Genomic DNA, 18843 nt, shown 5'->3' on the forward strand with positions numbered 1-18843 from the left:
TATTTCAACTATACAATTTTGTTTGCGAAACGTTTCCCGCAAATTATTTGCCTTGAAAGGGGCGTTTAAAAATAAATGTTTGAAATTTTGACATTTATATATAGCCTCATGTAACTTCAAGATAAAAAACACCTTGTGTTCATAGATGTACAAAATGTCAAACTTCTATGTGACTGCGTAATGTCAGAAAAAGATAGTTCTTGTAATGTATATGATATCATATATATGACAATATAGCAAAATATTCCAGACAAAATACTTCATGCATCAGTCGCTTGAATGATTTTGGTCTCACAGGGGTTATCTTTACATTAAACGATTTAATCGAAGTCCAATATTTGGCGATATTCCACAACAAATTTTGCAGGCTTGCATTTATGGATAAAAAATTATTTTACATTCTGTGGTATGAATATAAACTGCATATTAAATACAAAATATTTAGTTGTTCACTTAATAGGCTGAATAAAATCAATATTTGGAAACAACAAATAATGTTAAGGGTATGTTTTCTCCAAACTTTGTTGGCAATATATGAATTGATGCAGGTTTTTTTTCTAAATTGAAATCCCCAATTCTTTTGAGAAATTCAAAACAAAATAGAAAATCGCATAGGCAAATGGCATAGGAATATACAAATTATTTAATTACGAAAAACTAATAAATTGTTGTCAAATAAACCTAAAAAGGCAGATCTGGACACATGTAATTAGACAACGACATTTAAATTATAGGTGAATAAAGTGAGTAGAATTTTAAATGTTAAAAAGGATATGTTCGATATATTGATGGTATGATTTCTGCGATACTACCTGTCAAACAAATATACTTTGTTAAAGTTTCCAATGAAAACTGTGGCAAGACTAAAATGTTGATATTTGTAGCAAAAACTTTCTATATACAGTGTAAAGAGTATTGGCACAGATTAGAACAAAGTCGTTGTTAACTAATGACAAACAACACACAAGAAGCTACTCGGAATACATAAACTATATTCATATAGCAGGCTCACTTTTGAGAGGACGCAGTTATTTTGTAAAAAGATATGCATACTACAAATAATGATTCAATGTTGTGATATGAAATATGCAAATGATACATTTACTACTGGCAACAATAAAATATAGTATAAAATTCAGACATAGTTTCTATGATTGTTTTTTTTACAGGAAAAGATGCATAAACCTATTAGTCAGACCGTACATGAGTGTAGAATCAATCTACCAGGAAAGCCTAGTTTGGTATTGGTACATTTATACGTGAAATTGGCCCCTTCATTTTCATTAATTTCATGAAAATTGACGTTTGAGTCACAGCAAACTTCTAGTCGCTGAACAAAAGTGTAAAACCTAAAGTTTCATTGCCTTTAATTATAATTTGTCTGTACTGCACATTAAATCATAATTGCTGGTCAAAATAGCCGGTTTCCTTAAATTCTACTTAACCAGGAAGTAAATTGCACATTCCACATGATATACAGATGTGAAGACATATGTAATGTCTTGATATTCTGAAACATTTGTGTCTATTTTATCAGAATTCCTGAAGATAAGGTGGGTTAACGTTGGCGCAGGCATCATATATTTAAACGAGTAATCAAGGGAACCAAGGTTGTAGCGGTAATCAAAAGAATGTAATCCAAGGACAAAGACCAGACATGGAAAACAGACACACACAACAAAGAACAAAAAGTAACAAAAATCATACATACAAAGTAGCAAAAGCAAATGAGCAACTCGGACTCCACTAAAAACTGGGAGCATGGACCAGGTGCACCGGTAGGGTAAGCGTCCTCTGCTTGTCTAGAAACACCCGCCAAGTTGCACATAAAAAGTCAAGTCCGCGGTAGAAAACACCATAACGATCCACGAGTTCATGATGACGACCACAAAACTTCTGTAGTGATGCCTTCAATCTTGTAGCAACATAACCCTGTTCCAGAAGCCTATTTGTTAGAGTTCTAGCGCGATACAAAACGTCTGCGTAGTTTCGGCAAACTCTGGCATAAAGTTTGAACTCGTGGATCGTTACAGTGTATCCATCTGTACCATGAAAATCGATTTTTTCATTATTTCATTGTTTTCCTTCTCTATTTCTTCTACCCTGGACATGACTTTTTATTAGCAGCTCGATGGGTGTTTCTAGAAATGCAGAGGATGCTTACCCTACCGGTGTATCAGGTCCATGTTCCCAGTTTTTGGTGGAGTGCGAGTTTCCCTATTACTTTTGTTACTTTGTATGTTACTTATTTGTTTTTTTTATGTTCTTTGTTGATTTTCAATGTCTGGTCTTTGTCCCTGAATTACATTCTTTTGATTTCCGATAGAATCTTGGTTCCCTTGCTTACTCTTACTCTTAGAGTACCTTGTATTTTGAAACACTTTGCACAATTTACAATGTTTGTACAGAATAGCGATAAAAGTATGTATCATACAGTTGGTTTATTAATGGCCGAAACCATCGACTATCAGGTTTATGGTATGGAATTTAAGAAGATACTTGTTTTTATATATATTATTGCTTCATATATTTTAACAGCCATTAATATGAAAAGGAAATCAGGTCACAACTAACATATCAATATTCACAGAATTATTATTTTGCATAATCGTATAATATTATATTTTTTTTCTTACTTTGTTTACTCTTAGTGGCTGTGCCTTCTGCAATTTTTCTCCGGGTCACATTTGGCATTAACTGAAAAACGCCACCACAGGAAGTTAGGACGAAGCTTTCTCATGATAACCATTGGAACTGATTCTTAACTGCAACAACTTCAAACATTCCAAGTTAACAGTACCTATACTACTTAATAAATACTTGAGTCTGGTACCAAGTTTGAGTTTCTTCATTTCTATACAAAAGAGTAATCAAGGGAACCAAGGTTATAGCGGTAATCAAAAGCATGTATTCCAGGGACAAAGACCAGACATGGAAAACAGACATACACAACAAAGAACAAAAAGTAACTGAAATCATACGTACAAAGTAACAAAAGTAAATGAGCAACTGGGACTCCAATAAAAACTAGGAGCATGGACCAGGTGCACCGGTAGGGTAGATGTCCTCTGCTTATATGAGACGACATGCAAATATGAGACGACATACTCGGTTTGCGTACAGCTTGTTCTCTCTTTGTGTAACCAAGCATGATTTGCATGCCTCAATTGTATCCAAGTGCCAGGCAGTGTCAGTATATATTTTTAGAACTTTGTTTATGCTATTTAAGAAACATACTTATTATATATTAATTTCTTTTTTTTTTTTTTTTGGTCAATATTTTGTTGTATAATAAAACTTGCATAAAGATTACAGTTTTTTTTTAACTTTTGTTTGCCAAATTATATTTCTATGCTGTTTATATTGTATATTGAATCGTGTAATTTCTTTGATAACACCACGTGACATGACAAATACGGTTACTAAAGACAGCTATCATGTCTTACTTCATATAAAAGGTCTTGGATATTTCTTTCGACCACTTTCAGAATAAATGCCGGATTTTGGGACTCCTTAGATTTGGGGAGTAAGGTGATGACAGGCGCTTTGGTGCAACGTTGTGTTTTTGTTTTGATATTAAGTTCATTTTTTGGTAAGTAAAAATATGACGTAAAGGTTTTGTTTTATTACCATCATTCAAGTAAATGATAATATTGGATTGTCCTTGTCTTTTCTGAGAGCTTTTTTTCTATAACTTTTTAATATTTAGATATCTCAAAAAAAAGTGTTTCTAGAAAAGCAGAGGACGCTTATCCTACCGGTGCACCTGGTCCATGCTTCCAGTTTTTAATGGAGTCCCAGTTGCTCATTTACTTTTGTTACTTTGTATGTATGATTTTAGTTACTTTATGTTCTTTGTTGTGAATGTCTGTTTTCCATGTCTGGTCTTTGTCCCTGGATTACATTCTTTTGATTACCGCTATAACCTTGGTTCCCTTGATTACTCTTCCTGAACATTGGCAACTGAATTTTTATGTCACGTTATACTAAAATGTCCCTTTGTGTCAAGATGTTCCTTTTTGCATGAAATTGATAAATGAACAAAAACCAAATATTGATTACAATCGTCCATATCGACTAAATACTTGTTCATAGACGAAACTTGTCCTCTGTGTATTCCTTGCATGAAAACAATATGATTTTTAATTGTATATGATAGATGTCCTTCAAATGATTTTTAATGATTAATATGAAAACTGTTAATACACATAAATAGATGTGTCATAATACCGAATTTGCACTTTCTTGATATCTGTAACAGACTTACAGTTACATAACAAGTGAAAATAAATTATTTCATGTCAAAACTCTTTGAAAGTTATAAATGTATGACACGAAATTATTCCGACAAGATATTAATAAACTAGTCCCAGTAACAATGATAACAGTATATCTTCAATAACAAATATCGAACATCGCGTTGTCAAATTATCATTTGTTCAACATTTAATGAAATATTCCCTTGGTGACAATAAATCTATGGAGTTCACAATTTGAAAAAAAAAACACGGGTCAGTTGTTATAATTGTGGTCACTGTTGACATTGCACGAACAAATGGTGTTCAACGAGGGGATTTGTCTAAGTTAACAATTATTAGGGGAAATTGAACAACGCGGGCCCTTTGCATAATGGAATTTATTACACCGGAAGATTGAGAATTCCAAACAAAATAAATACGGTTCATCAGAGTAACAAACAAATTCGGTGTATTTTGTATCAAAGTTGTTAAAATTAAAATTTAATGTATTTCATTACATGCATCAAATGAATACATTATAATATAAACATAGGCCTCGGTTAAATTGATTGAAATGACGATATTCTAATGTCTTATATTTAGCAACTGGATTTAAAAGTGCATAGTTATTTGACAATTTTTGGAAATCTTTAATGTTTTTTTTTTTCAAAATTAGTCTTCCCAACATTACATTTTCCGTAATATAACGTGTTAACAGGTAAGAATTGTAACAATATTTAACGGCATGCAGGTAGTGCCTTATACATTCATTTTAGTAACAATAGTCATTTGTTTTCGTTATGCAAACATAAATTTATTTTGATGTTATGGACTTGCTGTTGATACTTTCCTTTAAAACAAAATGTATATATCATTCATATTGGGAATTTCATTTATTCATACGAGCAGACACATCTAATGATGAATCTTTAGTAGTGCACTTGGTTTCGATTATATAAGTTTAAAAAAAAGGCAAGAACTATTTGAGGAGCAATTTTTAAAACCTGAAATACAAAACAGTCTTTAATTAAAACACGTTATGATAAGTCTAGTAATTAAGTTTTTGCCATTAATTTTTGTTTATATGTGAATGAAAATTTAAAAGGCAGCTTCAGGACTGGTGACAAAAATAGTGCCAGAGCACAATAAAAAAAAAAGAATATCTATACATATTCTTAAACATAAAACATAAATTAAAAATCTTTAAATTCGAATATTAAGTCGATATTGTATTGAAGTTTGATGGGCCTAGTATCAAGAACATGCAAGTATTATCGTTTTTATAATTTATGAAAAGAAAATAAACATGATTTAAGGTTCTATAATCCCCCCTCCCCTTAATTTTGAACGAAAACCCTTTGATGTTCTAGTACAATATCAATCAATTGCTTACTTGCTATGTCACGAATAAGCAGGACATGCTTAACCTTCCAGAATAATTGATGTCACTCTAATTTTGAGGTGGAATTTATTTTTGATAGGGCATTTGATTTGTGCGTTTTCATTCTATTAAGTTATCAAAGTATGTGCTTTTTTTGTTTTCATCCTATTGTTTGAATCTCTGCCCACACATATTTATTGCTGTAATGACAATACCAACCTGTCTTGTCTAGCGCCTTAGACCACTAAGCCAACTAGGCTTCATTAAATAAAGCCGGGTATTTCTTCATAGATTTAATGTAAGGTCGTAACTTAGTACAAGGTGTATGGTAGCTCGAGTACCACAGACGGAACAACCAAAAATTTGTTTTACAAATTTGGTAGTCTTAACATCGTCTTCAAGTTGTCTATGAACATCAAACCAGTTGTATTTCATCTAAAATTAAACGTTTAACCTTGGTTTTCAAAGATGCATTATCCTAGTATACCACCCTTCCTTTAAATATTTAACCATTTCTAATGAAGTTTAGGAGACTACACTTGAGTATACTACCTTGATCATGATTATGAATATCACCCTTCCGTCAAGAATACCACCCACTCAAACCGGATATCCGTCCTATCCTTTCCGTTTATTTGTCAGTTTTATTTATACTTTGGCCCAAAAAAAATATCAGACGATAATTTGGTAAAGAATGGAAAATAAAATTTAAATAAAGAAATTATCAGGTTTTTAGTTAAAAAGGCACACAGGAGACACAATCACTGTGCAAATAGGAATGGTCATATCTGCAATTTCTATTAAAGAACGCTTCATCAGATCGTGTCCAGAAGTTATCAAAAATGAATTTAATGGTATTCAGAATAATATCACACATACTGTCTGTTCTTCAAAACATTTATGGTTTTTCTTCCGTCATCGTGAGTAAGCGTCATGATATCGGCAGCCCGGATCTGTCCCGACTTGCTTTTAAAAATGCATGATTTTTTTTTACTAATCCTTGAAAGTCATAAAATGAAAGGCTCGTTTAGTCAAAGGTTTTATTTCCATATTTTCTAAACTTACAACCAAAAGTCACATGCATAAAGCGGAAATTAAAACAAAAGATAGTTCACTACTTGCAGCACTTCTGACACTTGCAATTATTATGTGTTGTAATAAAAAGAAATGTTGATTGAAGTGGTTATTTTTTTAAATTGTACATTTTCCTAATGTATAATAATTAATTCAACAACTAAGACAAAAACATTCTTAAAATTGCCGAAAAAGCATCGGAAAACGTAGCTGTTTGAAATCCTGTGTTGCAACGTTATTACATATATGTTTTATATATTTACATTCCTGCCGATATTTTTTATTTGTTTTTGCAGTAACAGGAAAACGGTGTATAATGCTTAAATTGTTATCAATTCTTGCCATTCAATTAAATCATAGCCTTTGTTTTGGATTGCAGGAAATGTTCTGCTAATACGGTTTCAAATCCTGAATAACACTACCTGGCACGATGGAGTACAGCTTTGCAAAGACAATGGAATGGAAATTGCCATTTTTGATAGTAAAGAATCTACAGACCATTTTTTGAATTACCTAATGACGGATTATATTGGGTAAGGATCTTTTTGATTACTTATAATGATGTACAATTTTGAATATCTATAAGGAATATATTTTAAAAACAAATTTTTAGGTGTTAGCTACTATTGTTAACCTACTATGCTGCCTAGCAAGGAATAAGAAGACTTATAGGTGTATAGAGGGTATATGGTATATGACTTTTTGTATTCTATCAATTGACAGATACATTTATGCAGTTACTGAATAGTTGTCTTGTTTATTAAAACAGGGAGGTCCATTTTGCGTTAAGATACAAAAAAAATACTAGTTTTATATATTGTAACTTTTGATGTGCTGTACACGTGTTTCAAGGATTAACTCTCATCAGCAGCATTAAAATCAATTTTGTAGGAAGATCATTATCAAAATACTAGTTATATACAAGAGTAAGCAAGGGAATCAAAGTTATAGGGATAATCAAAAGAATGTAATCCAGGGACAAAGACCAGACATGGAAAACAGACTTACACAACAAAGAACATGAAGAAACGAAAATCATACATACAAAGTAACAAAAGTAAATGAGCAACTCGGACTCCACTAAAACTGAGAGCATGGACCAGGTGCACCGGTAGGGTAAACGTCGTCTGCTTTTCTACAAACACCCGCCGAGTTGCTCATAAAAAGTCAGGTCCGGGGTAGACAAACGAGGAAAGGAAAACTATGACCCGTTGAATAAATCAATTTTCATGGTGTAGATTGATACACCATTACGATCCACGAGTTCATGATGACAACCATAAAACTTCTGTAGTGATGACTTCAATCTTGTAGCAAAATAACCCTATTCCAGAAGCCTATTTGTTATCTTCCAAATCAGATTTGTTTGAAATGGGAAAGTGAATGACATACTGAAATTCCAGACTGAAAAAAACTATTTTGTTCTGAATAAGAAGTGTTGTAGTAATGCTTATATTGCCATTTTTTTTCTTTTTTGTAATCCGAGTATATACACTGTTTTCGACTGATTCGTTACCTCAAATGTCTGTGATGATTTCCAAATTTTCTAAGAAAATACCATCCTGATTTTGTTACGAAAAAATCGTTTTCATTTTCGGTGTTCCTGAGGCAGATATCAAATTAAATCTTTTGTTTGAAAACTGTTCATATTGAAATGCAAATTTAAAGAAAAACTAGCTAACATTGTTGGTTTAAAGAAATTTGACATTAATATCGCATTGAATATTTTATTGCCAAAAAAAAATATTTTTTTACAAAAAGTTGAGGAGATATGGGCCCCTTTTTCGCTGGGGCGTAAACTTTATCTGACGTCATTGGTGATTTAGAAAATCATTCCGAATATTGAAATATACTTAAAAAATAGAAACACATTTTACATAAAGTCTAATGATGACTAGAAATATGATTTCTGTGCAAAAACCCACTCCCCCATCCCATATATCCCCTCAATGTAACAGGATCATTTAAAATCACTTTGTTCGCCTCTTGATTATGTTGATTTTTTTTTTTTTTTTTTTTTGGTCGAGTTTTGTTGAATTTTGTCTTATCTGTTTGACCCGCGACAATCTTTAAAAAAAACATTTTCCTCAACTTCGAAATTTTCTTGGTTGAACATAGATATGAATATCCATTGGCCTTAGTGAATCACTAAATAAAAGATTACTCTTGCCGAGAATGTTTAACGTTTTAAATCGGGATCATATGAATCAGGGTTATTTACTCTTTCCAAAATATTACCTTTTTTTATTTATGTATAGCAGCAAAAATGAACAATAGAAATGTTCAAATGAATTTCCATATTGCATTAATGCATTAATTCGACATTAGTTACAAATATGCATTTTTTAACAAAAGCTAAAGGTTTGCTATACAATAAAAAGATTAGGTATGAATATTATGAAATTTATCTTCCCTTGTAGAGTACTCGCAGTTCGTATTATATATTGTATTACCCGTTACAATTTCCCCAAATATTCATACATTATCTCCATATTACAACAAGTATCACCTTTTAATTTATTTTTGAATATACAATCGTAGGACAAAGGAATTTTGGTTCGGTTTATTTTGGGATTCCAACCTTCAGATGTTTAATTGGACCAACAATAGCACATTAGGAGCTTTCAATTCATGGTCTACAATACATTCAGAACCAAACTGCATGAATATTACGTGTCCCAAGGAAGGTAAACGAACTTGTGACATCTGCAACCAAAACTGCGTTCGAGGCATGTATGAAACCGGAGATTTTCTTTGGCTAACGAGAAGTTGTAGTGCTCTTCACTCTGTCGTATGCTCTGCAGGTAAGCAATCTTATTTTTTTTTTTTAGAAAACGTACAATTTGTCTTTAAAAATATTTACTTCGTTTACAAGGTATGATTGCTTGTTAAAATTTGTCATTATTCATTTTTAGTCATGAATTTCTTAATATGATATTCCAGTAGATGATTCTTTTGCAAAAAAGTGGTATCGGTAGATATTTATACATTGCTTTGACAGATAAAATCAAGAAAGTTGGTGTTCGTCAAAGCATACCTAATAGCTAACACAAAACTATAAAAATACGGCGGAACTTGAGTGGTCTTGTAGTAATGTATTGTGCGACACGTTCTTTTTAAATCATTAAATCACTTACGTTGAAAAAGTAAGAGTTGCAGATTGTTTTGTCTTAGTGTTACTTGTTTGAAAAGAAAACTTCTTAGTTTAGTGTCTTGGAATATTCAAAATATGAAAAAAGCGCATATTATTTAGTAATAACATTGTATTTCCATTGGTTTAACTTCTTGGAATATTGATCTTGTTTTCTTTCTTATCGATATCTATAATATACACATATTTTGTATTGATAAATGCACTTTAATGTAAAAAAAAACAATCTCAACATGTTTAATATTTGTAAATAATTGTTTATTTTTTTACCTAAATTGTATGTGACAAAAATATAGAGAACAAGTGTATATAAATTAAAAATGTTTTTTGTACATTTATCTGTATTCTTTTCTGAAGACTCCATTTTGTACTTACGTATGCTTTATCTTTGTTACAGTTTTTAATGTTGGACCATGCATTACATTTATCACAAAACAAATATTCATTATCTATAGTTATGGGCTCTTTAAGAATCAATATATAACAGACACACAATGGGCAGAAAAAAAATGTTGTAATTACTTATGTATTAAGTACGTATATTAGGCCGGTGTTATTTCTTTCAAGATATATGGTATATCAGTATGAACTGAATTTTCCAAATATAAACTCTGACAAAGTATTTAAATGCTACAAGAATTCTGCCATTTCGTACCCTTATATCTGATATAAACAGATGGGCGGCCAGGGGCTGACATTTTCATCCTGGTTAGCTTTGACATATACACCATACACGTTCTCGTTATACATCTCTGTTGGATGTATTCACAATGGAGTTCTAAAAACTCTGAAACTGTAATTGCTTGCTATCGCTTGCCTGGTATATATATTTGTAGGAAAACTTATCACTGTTTACCAAAAATAAGCTGAAACTTTACACGTACAAATGTATGTACACACATTGCATTTCTCTGTAAAGGAGTATTTCATTTTCATTCATGACCTCACCACATGTATGATTTAAGTTATCAAGTACACAAAATAATAACCGACGCAGTAAAAGTTTGTTCACTTTACTTATTTTTTTTTTGTCATCTGGTACTCTTAAATAAGCATTGAAAATCACGTAACACGGACGAAATTGTGCATGGCTTTTTCATTCATATGTCCACACCTAACAAGATAGTTTTGGTACCTAAGCACGTTGCCAAAACATCCGAACACTTTCACGGCTAAGGTATTGATTTGTCAATGATGAACTTTTAGCTATATATTTTCGTAGAAAATGGACCAAAAACCCTCGATTTTACCAGTGATGTACGATCTTCAACTGTGGTATCTTCAAAGTCAACAGAACAGACATCATCAACCTTGATAAAAACAACAATTATGTTACCAACAAGTACAATAAAGAGGATAACAACTCATAAGAAATCATTTGATCAGAAATCTACCATTTCACCTTTAACCCAATCGATATCTTCATACTTTACCCAAAGAGCTGATCAAAAGGGAACTAAACCGGTCCCGACAATGATAACAAAATCGTCTGATCAGAGAGCTACATTTGAAAGTACGAACCCTGTATGGGACACAACAACGGAAGACACTGTGATTGAAACTACTATAACAGAAGGTCAGAATTAATTTTGTATGCATTTTTCTAATTTCATTACCACTTTTGGAATAAGTTTATGAGTATACAAAAAGGAAAACAGCATGTGTCAGTTAATACAACATTACATTTTACACATGTGGGTCAAACGAAAATAGACATAATAAGACCATAAAATAATTCTGAACGAACAATTTTGTTCATTTTTCATTATCATTTCTTCTTAAAACAGAACAGGCGCGTTGCTCCCATATATGCAAAAAATCATTTCCAATAAAAAAAAATAATAATAATAAAAACTAAAACGGATTCTCGGTCAGTTATTGACGGACTTAGTACTGTGGGTTATCCCAACATCTGACTGGTTCCCGGTTATGTTCTCTGATTTCATATGGTCTGTTTTGTGACTGTCAGTTACGTAAATACAGGTTCAGTCTATAAAGTTTGATCGCGGGTCAAAATTTAAAAATGAAGATGTTAGACTTCTATTTTAAAAAGAAAAGTTCCGATAACGACAATAGTGCCACCATGGAGCATGCACCTATGGAAGTCATTTCTGTTGTACCAGAGTCAAATTCACATGGGACGAAACTTACAGGAAAGTCTTTTGACCCTCCCTATCCGGATATGGCTTCCCGTTTAGAATCATTAACTGACGATTCTGTAGATAATCTATATGAAATATACACGCATGAACATGAAGAGCACAAACAATGGAAAAGACGGTGGTCTGATCCGAATGATAAGCTAAAACCTAGAACACTCAAGTCTACTCTGTCGGTTACAAACAAAGTTCTGTATCCCTCTGTATTTTCGATTATATCGATATTGATTACTATGCCCGTGACTACATCGACCACCGAAATGTCCTTTAGTATCCTACGAAGGCTTGAAACATATCTTCGTTCGACCATGGTTCAAGATAGATTGTCGTCTCTCGCACTGATACATATCCATAGAGACATGAAAATAGACTTTCAGGAAGTTCTCCGTGAAATTGCATTAGCGAAAAACAGATATATGGATTTCGGCTATTCAATTCAATAGTTCTTTATTTACAGCAATATATTTGCCTTTACCTGAATATTTAGACAAATCAAAACACAACAATTTGCAATTTATGAACAAATTCCCGCCGTGTTAAGCCAGGGATCCTGGTTTAAGTCTTTAGTAATCATAATTAAAACTTTATTCCCTAAATTATTGTTATAACCTTTGAATGAATTGAGATCTCAATGGGATTTTCATGAAACTGTGCTACTATTCATTTCGGTGACTTTTTATTAACATGGAGTCCCCCAATTATATTGTCACATCGAAAAAATGGAAATACTATTATACTTTTAATATCTTTGTCCGTCCACTTTCGTCCGTCTCATTTTTTTCCCTATTTAAAACAGCTACCTACTATTTGGTATGCAGTTTGAATAAGATGACCAATATGGCGCGATATATTTTCCAAGTCTGCTGCTTTCTACTTTCTATCCAATATCATGATCATGGAAATCACTATTGACCCATCGCTCACCAATTGATATCAATGTTTTAGTAGTATGTTTATGAATAAAACAAAATACAATGTAACAATACAAATAACAAAACATTATGTTCAGTGATATGGTTTTTTTTTCTAGTTGAAAAACAACCCTCTAAATCGTCAGATTTTCGAAGCTTCGGGGGGAGGCTTCGCCCCACCCTCTGGACCCGCTGGGGAAATGTATTCTGCTTGCACTTGGTTAATTGGTTAATTTATCAGCTACGCCCCTGTAGACGATGAAAGTATCAATTTTATCCATTGTAACTTAAATACCGTTCCCATTCTTACGTATTTTAAACTATAGTAATACACTATATATTTTTTTAATCGATAGTAACATTATATCGTTCATCTAGATTTGACTTCCGAAGGATTATTCCATGCTTATGTATCCTGTCCAGCCAGCGCAAACTCTCTGTGCGCATGTAAGGTGGTGGAACGGAACAGAACGAAAGTTGGAAGTATTCCACCGTTTGACTACCTGTACAGAATTGACCAGAAACAGACGACGTCTTACAAACGCAGGCATATTTCAGTGTACGATGGAAGACTGTCTGCAAAGGTAATGGGATATGCAGGCTTGTCTGTTTTGTTGATTGTAATCTTTGTAATAGTAAGCTTCGACCTAAAGTGGTTATACCCAGAAAACAAGAAGAAAAACTAAACTGTAAAACAACAATTTAAAATAAAAATAAATTAATATGTTTACTACTAATGGTAGTGTTATCTGAAGTATCTTATATTCCACCAATGTATGACATTAAGCCATGTCGATTTAAAAAATATTCATGCATTAATAATGTTTCTATAGATTTTTATTCAATAATCACACCTGGTTACTGCATTCGTAACAAGTGTTCCACTCAAAAGCGAGTTTTCTGTTTTAACATATATTTCGTTTTAAAGTATGGGGTTCGTCATGTAAATTGTTGTACATATGCATACTCTGTAATATTCTGGGCAGTATTTTGTTGACCAAACCTAAAATGTTATGTGATTTCGAGTGCACAAAAATAACTTTATTCTTGAATAATCGTCGATGGATATTTGTCTATCACATAACAAAAATGAAACAATGCTAACCTTCAATTTGTGTTAGCATGTATTCTTTAATTTGTTTCTTATTACATGTATTAGTGAATTTTTAACCTTTTTATATCATTTGATACACTTAGACTATTTAATAAATTGAGGAGAAAGTTATTCTTCTTGGGGTTTTATATTTTTGTGAATACCATATGCAAAGAAAACATTTCAATTACAGTTTGAAATCCTTCTAAGTTTGTTGTGTGATTTTTGTTCTTAGTTGTAATCTGTTAATGTTTTTATATCTTTGTATGCTTTTTAAGCTGTAAATAAATGTCTTAATTCCCTTAATTACTTACTATGGCAAGAACTGTGCGTAGTAAAGATGCTTTCTGATGGAATTGTTTGATTGCTGCTTATTTGTATCGCAAACCAATATTATCAAAAGTTACATCTAGTGTCAGAACATTGCAACGCTGACCCATTTTTCAAACTCGACAGATACAATGAACAAAACATAGATATGATATTAAGTAGCTGTTTTTGTAAGAATAATGCAAAATCTGAAAAATGTGATACACCTAAAAAAAAAAGGCTACATATTTTTATTTTTGTTATTAAGTTGTTTTATGGGTCTATATTATGAAATGTGTAATTATTCATTCAAGTCTGCCTGCTCTTAGGAGATAATCAATATTGAAAACCCAATAGATTCTATTGTATTTGAGGTCTCACTAACCACTTCTAACGTTTCCATTACTTTACATGTTAAAAAAGTAATTTTCAAAGTCTCACTGTGAATTCCCAGGACAAATGACATCTTAAAGCTGCATACCGTTGCGAAGCTTGGAAAATAAGGCTTCCAAAATCATTATGCTAATGGTACGATGATAGCAGAAATTCTTCACAAAATTTACTTGAATAAATAATACTAAAAATCCACATTTTTACCTGTTCTGCTAACTGACAGCATGGAGGCATATTACTCACACATGTAAACAATATTCATACACTTTTGTAGTTAATTACATATATGATTTTAAAGTACACATTCTCAGCTTTATTTTGACTACTTTTAATCATAATACACACAAATAATGCACTTACAATGCATATGTCTAGGTTCAGTGTGTTTTTGGTACTACATAGGGGGTGGCCATTTGACCCGGAAGTGGTGAGTGAGACCTGAGTGTCATTCACAGAGTTATCTCCCTTAATTTTGAATTATACAGTGCATTCTATACAATTTTTATCTCCTATGAGCACAGGTTTTATGAAAAACCAAATGTTAATTTCTGTTCATTAAAGTATTTTAATCAAAATATCAAAAATAAAAATATGTAGGCTTTCCAACCATGTATCACATTTTGCATGATTCTTATCTGGAGTGCTACTTAAAAGTATAAAGGAATGAGAAACTAATAACACATAAATATCGTTCATAAGCGTTCCATTAACTTACTCATATTATTCTCAATTTTAAGACTTTTTTCGAGATAGTCGTTTTCAAATATACCACGTATTACTCTGCTGGCTTAAAGTTTCTGTTCATATGGCGTCATCGATTACACCAAGCATGAGCTGTACTCAAGACATATTACCAACCTGTTTACGAAGTATTGCACTAATTTACAAGACAGTGCTAACAATTGATAAAGAAGAAATTAACAAAAAATTGCACAATAAAATACATAAAATATCTGTAAAATTTCTGTAAAAGGAAAAGAAAACGATATATTAGGCGTCCAGATTAGATTGAAAGTTACTTAGACAAAACTAAATCACCAACAAAAACCAACAAAATTCAAAATACACAAAACCAATGAACGACGAACCGTCATTTTGAGCAGGAATCTTTTGCATTGGTAAGATAACCGTTTATAGATTCTCAGGAGTTGCCCGCTTAGCTGTTAATATCATGCGTAATATAGAATGACCCGGGGGAAGCTATAACACCTGAAATATTTCCTTCATGTGAAGACATACACTATACGGCAGTACTTTATATATTGATCGTTTAACAATTTACAAACAAATTTATATTTACTCTCCCAAAAAAGTAACGCAGCATATGAACAAAAATAAAATTTACTTCATAGTTTTCAACATTATTTTAATACAACAATAAGCATCATCTTGCGCACTTGGGTTGTTCAGACCTTGAATCGATTAAAATGTAAAAGATTACCAATGCAAGTTTTACACCGTTCAAAATGATGTCACCTCAAATTTCATTATTTATTGTGTCCACCATTTACCTGTTTAAATAGCACGGACCCTTCTCGTGATAGACAGGATCAAACGATGAATACAGTCTATTCTTACCCTGTTCTTGACGAAGAGCTTGCAGAGATTACGGATCTGGTTGATGACGTCGATCAAATCAGTCAACAAAATTTCTATTAGGTTCACATCTGATGATTTAGACGGCCACGTGAGCACTATTACGTAATGATTGGTTAGAAAAAAAACAGTAGCACAAACTGTGGGAAGGCGAGCGTTGTCCTGCTGAAACAATTCTCTACAGAGGTTCATTGCAGGAAGCATGTGCGGTGTCAAGACCTGATATCTGTACCGGACGGCGTTAAGGTTGCCAAGGAAGTACACTAGCTTAGTTTTGTTAGCATAGGATATGGCACCCCATATCATCACACTTCCTCCGCCGACATTGTTGACCTCAAGGACGCAATTTCTTAAGAACTCCTCATTCGGCGTCTGTTAACAAGATACTTGCCATTTCTTTTCTGTACCATGAATCTTCATTCATCGCTATACTAGACTCACGTCCAATTTTGCAGGTCCTAGCGCCTTACTCTGTTGTACCATCGGTCCCTTACAAGTCCATGCTACCGATTCAGTACTGTACCAAAATAAGGACGCATGGCACGTAAGCCATTTTCACGTAGACGGTTTCTGACTGTATTGTCTGTGCCGATATTCGTACTTGGACATTAGATGTTGTTTCTGTTGTTGTCAACGACCGCTCTTTGACTCCTGATGTGATTCTAATTCGCGCAGAACGTTGGCTATCACTTGTTGATAATGATCTTTATAGTAATGTCATCTGAACGCTATGGACTTGAATTAGTAAATTTTGACATTTGAATAAAAAAGTATGAATAACTAGAACACCAAATATCTGTGTAATTTGGTGTTCTCTCTTGTATTTAAAAGGATGTTGAAAATTCGATATAAGTTTTATTCTTTAACATTTTGCTTTTCTTTTTTGGGGGGGAGAGTATATGTATATATAATTTGATAACTGCGATGACATTACATTTCGTATTGTCAACTTTTCTATCATCTGTGGCAACATCCTTTCAGCACCTGCGTATGAAGTTTTCATTTTACAACTCATATGTTATGCCAGAGCTTGTCGTTACCATGCAGACTTTTTGTATCGCGTTCGACTTCTTACAATTAGGCTTCTGGAACAGGGTTATGTTGCTACAAGATTGAATCAATCACTACAGAAGTTTTATTGTAAAAATAATAGCATTTTATTTATTTACAGGGCAAAATCGTAACCCACCATTGTGGAATTCATATAATCTTTAAAATAAACCTGATAAAAATGCAAAACAGATTCATCGTGTGGCATGCCAACCTTCCACTGATACATAGCTTCATCAGCTGACGCACGTACTGTATTTTGAATGGACAGTATTACAATAATATAGTCCCTACCTAATTAATGCTTTTGGGCAATACTTTTAACATATTTCAGTTCATGGGTATCATTTTCTTTTACAAATAGCAAATTAAAAGAAATAAATGACGTTTTGTTTAAGATAGTGACTTCATCACGGTTAATATCAGGGTTCGCCCTAGCGAGCTCACCCGGTACAAAATACAAAATACCATTAATTTCTATAGTATCATCACAACATGAATAATAAAAATTGGTATTCAATATCATTTACGATTTAAAGTAAATCGCCATTAGCGGAGGTAGATTTTCATAATTTTTTTAACAAATTATGTTTCGATATGAATGGAGCAATACTTAATCATTGCATAATAATGGTTGATTTATTTATTTCCGTTTAGGAAAAAAAGTCCAACAGGTAACTGTTGTCTGGCTATATTGGAGTAGGAATGGCATTTCATTCTATTTGCGTATGATATACATGTATCGGTTGTATAAAACGCAATAATGAATCATAATCTAATTGGATCATCACGAGATCTAATCCTTTTGCAGTATCTAAGGCATATGATTGATCTTGCTGATCTTTGAATTACGAGCGGGTACACACAAAAACATTCAAGTATATATATCCAATACACATCAAGATTGTATCCATTTTGTTCAGTTTGCTCATTAATCTAATCGAAACATAATATAAAAAATTTTAATACTTATGTGCCAATGATTGCAATGTAAAACTTCTAAATTGGTTTCAAACAAATCTCTATTTAAGATTATGTAATATATTTTTTGAATGTTACATTATACCACATTCAATGATACAGGAAGGTTTGCAAATAATAGATGTTTACCTCATATTCATGAAAAAAGGTCCAAGGTACACCATCCAGTGCTAAGTCCAAACCACAAACAATCATTTAGATCATTCTCTAAAAAACGAAGTGCATACCTATAATTAATGCTATATGAACTTTCATCGAATTTCACTCAGTGGTGTTGGAGTAGTACCCCAAGGAAGAAGGGTATCTTGGTATAAGATGGGTACTCTATGATCATAAAACCTTTCAGATATGAAATAGAGGGGGCATTGTCAATATTTCATAAAAATTCTGTGAACGTTTTATAAAATACTAATTCTGTGGTATAGGAAGAGTGAACACGAATAAGAGAAGGGTATCTCTCTACGGTACAAAAAAGACGGACAGCATAGCACATTGAAAAAAGTACGG

General features: G+C 32.6%; 1 protein-coding gene across 1 annotated transcript; it reads left to right on the forward strand.

Annotated features, from left to right (window-relative positions):
* Positions 1 to 1475: 1475 nt before the first annotated feature.
* Positions 1476 to 14303, forward strand: LOC148612958 (uncharacterized). The gene is made up of 6 exons (XM_088590567.1): positions 1476 to 1553; positions 3489 to 3592; positions 7073 to 7226; positions 9235 to 9497; positions 11067 to 11420; positions 13293 to 14303. The coding sequence occupies exons 2-6, from the start codon at positions 3535 to 3537 to the stop codon at positions 13598 to 13600; spliced, it is 1137 nt and encodes a 378-aa protein (XP_088446693.1). The 5' UTR covers positions 1476 to 1553; positions 3489 to 3534; the 3' UTR covers positions 13601 to 14303.
* Positions 14304 to 18843: the final 4540 nt, after the last annotated feature.

This window comes from Perna viridis, chromosome 7, assembly GCF_037379345.1.
Source record: "Perna viridis isolate PV_CMFRI_1.1 ecotype Kerala chromosome 7, ASM3737934v1, whole genome shotgun sequence".
In the NCBI taxonomy this organism is placed as follows: Eukaryota; Metazoa; Mollusca; class Bivalvia; order Mytilida; family Mytilidae; genus Perna; species Perna viridis.

Bases quoted from the DNA above. Each gene is read 5' to 3' on its own strand.
- LOC148612958 (XM_088590567.1), top strand. From the start codon at position 3,535: ATGACAGGCGCTTTGGTGCAACGTTGTGTTTTTGTTTTGATATTAAGT. The intron at 3,593-7,072 runs GTAAGTAAAAAT...TTTGGATTGCAG, and splicing joins GATATTAAGTTCATTTTTTG to GAAATGTTCTGCTAATACGG. The intron at 9,498-11,066 runs GTAAGCAATCTT...ATATTTTCGTAG, and splicing joins CTCTGTCGTATGCTCTGCAG to AAAATGGACCAAAAACCCTC.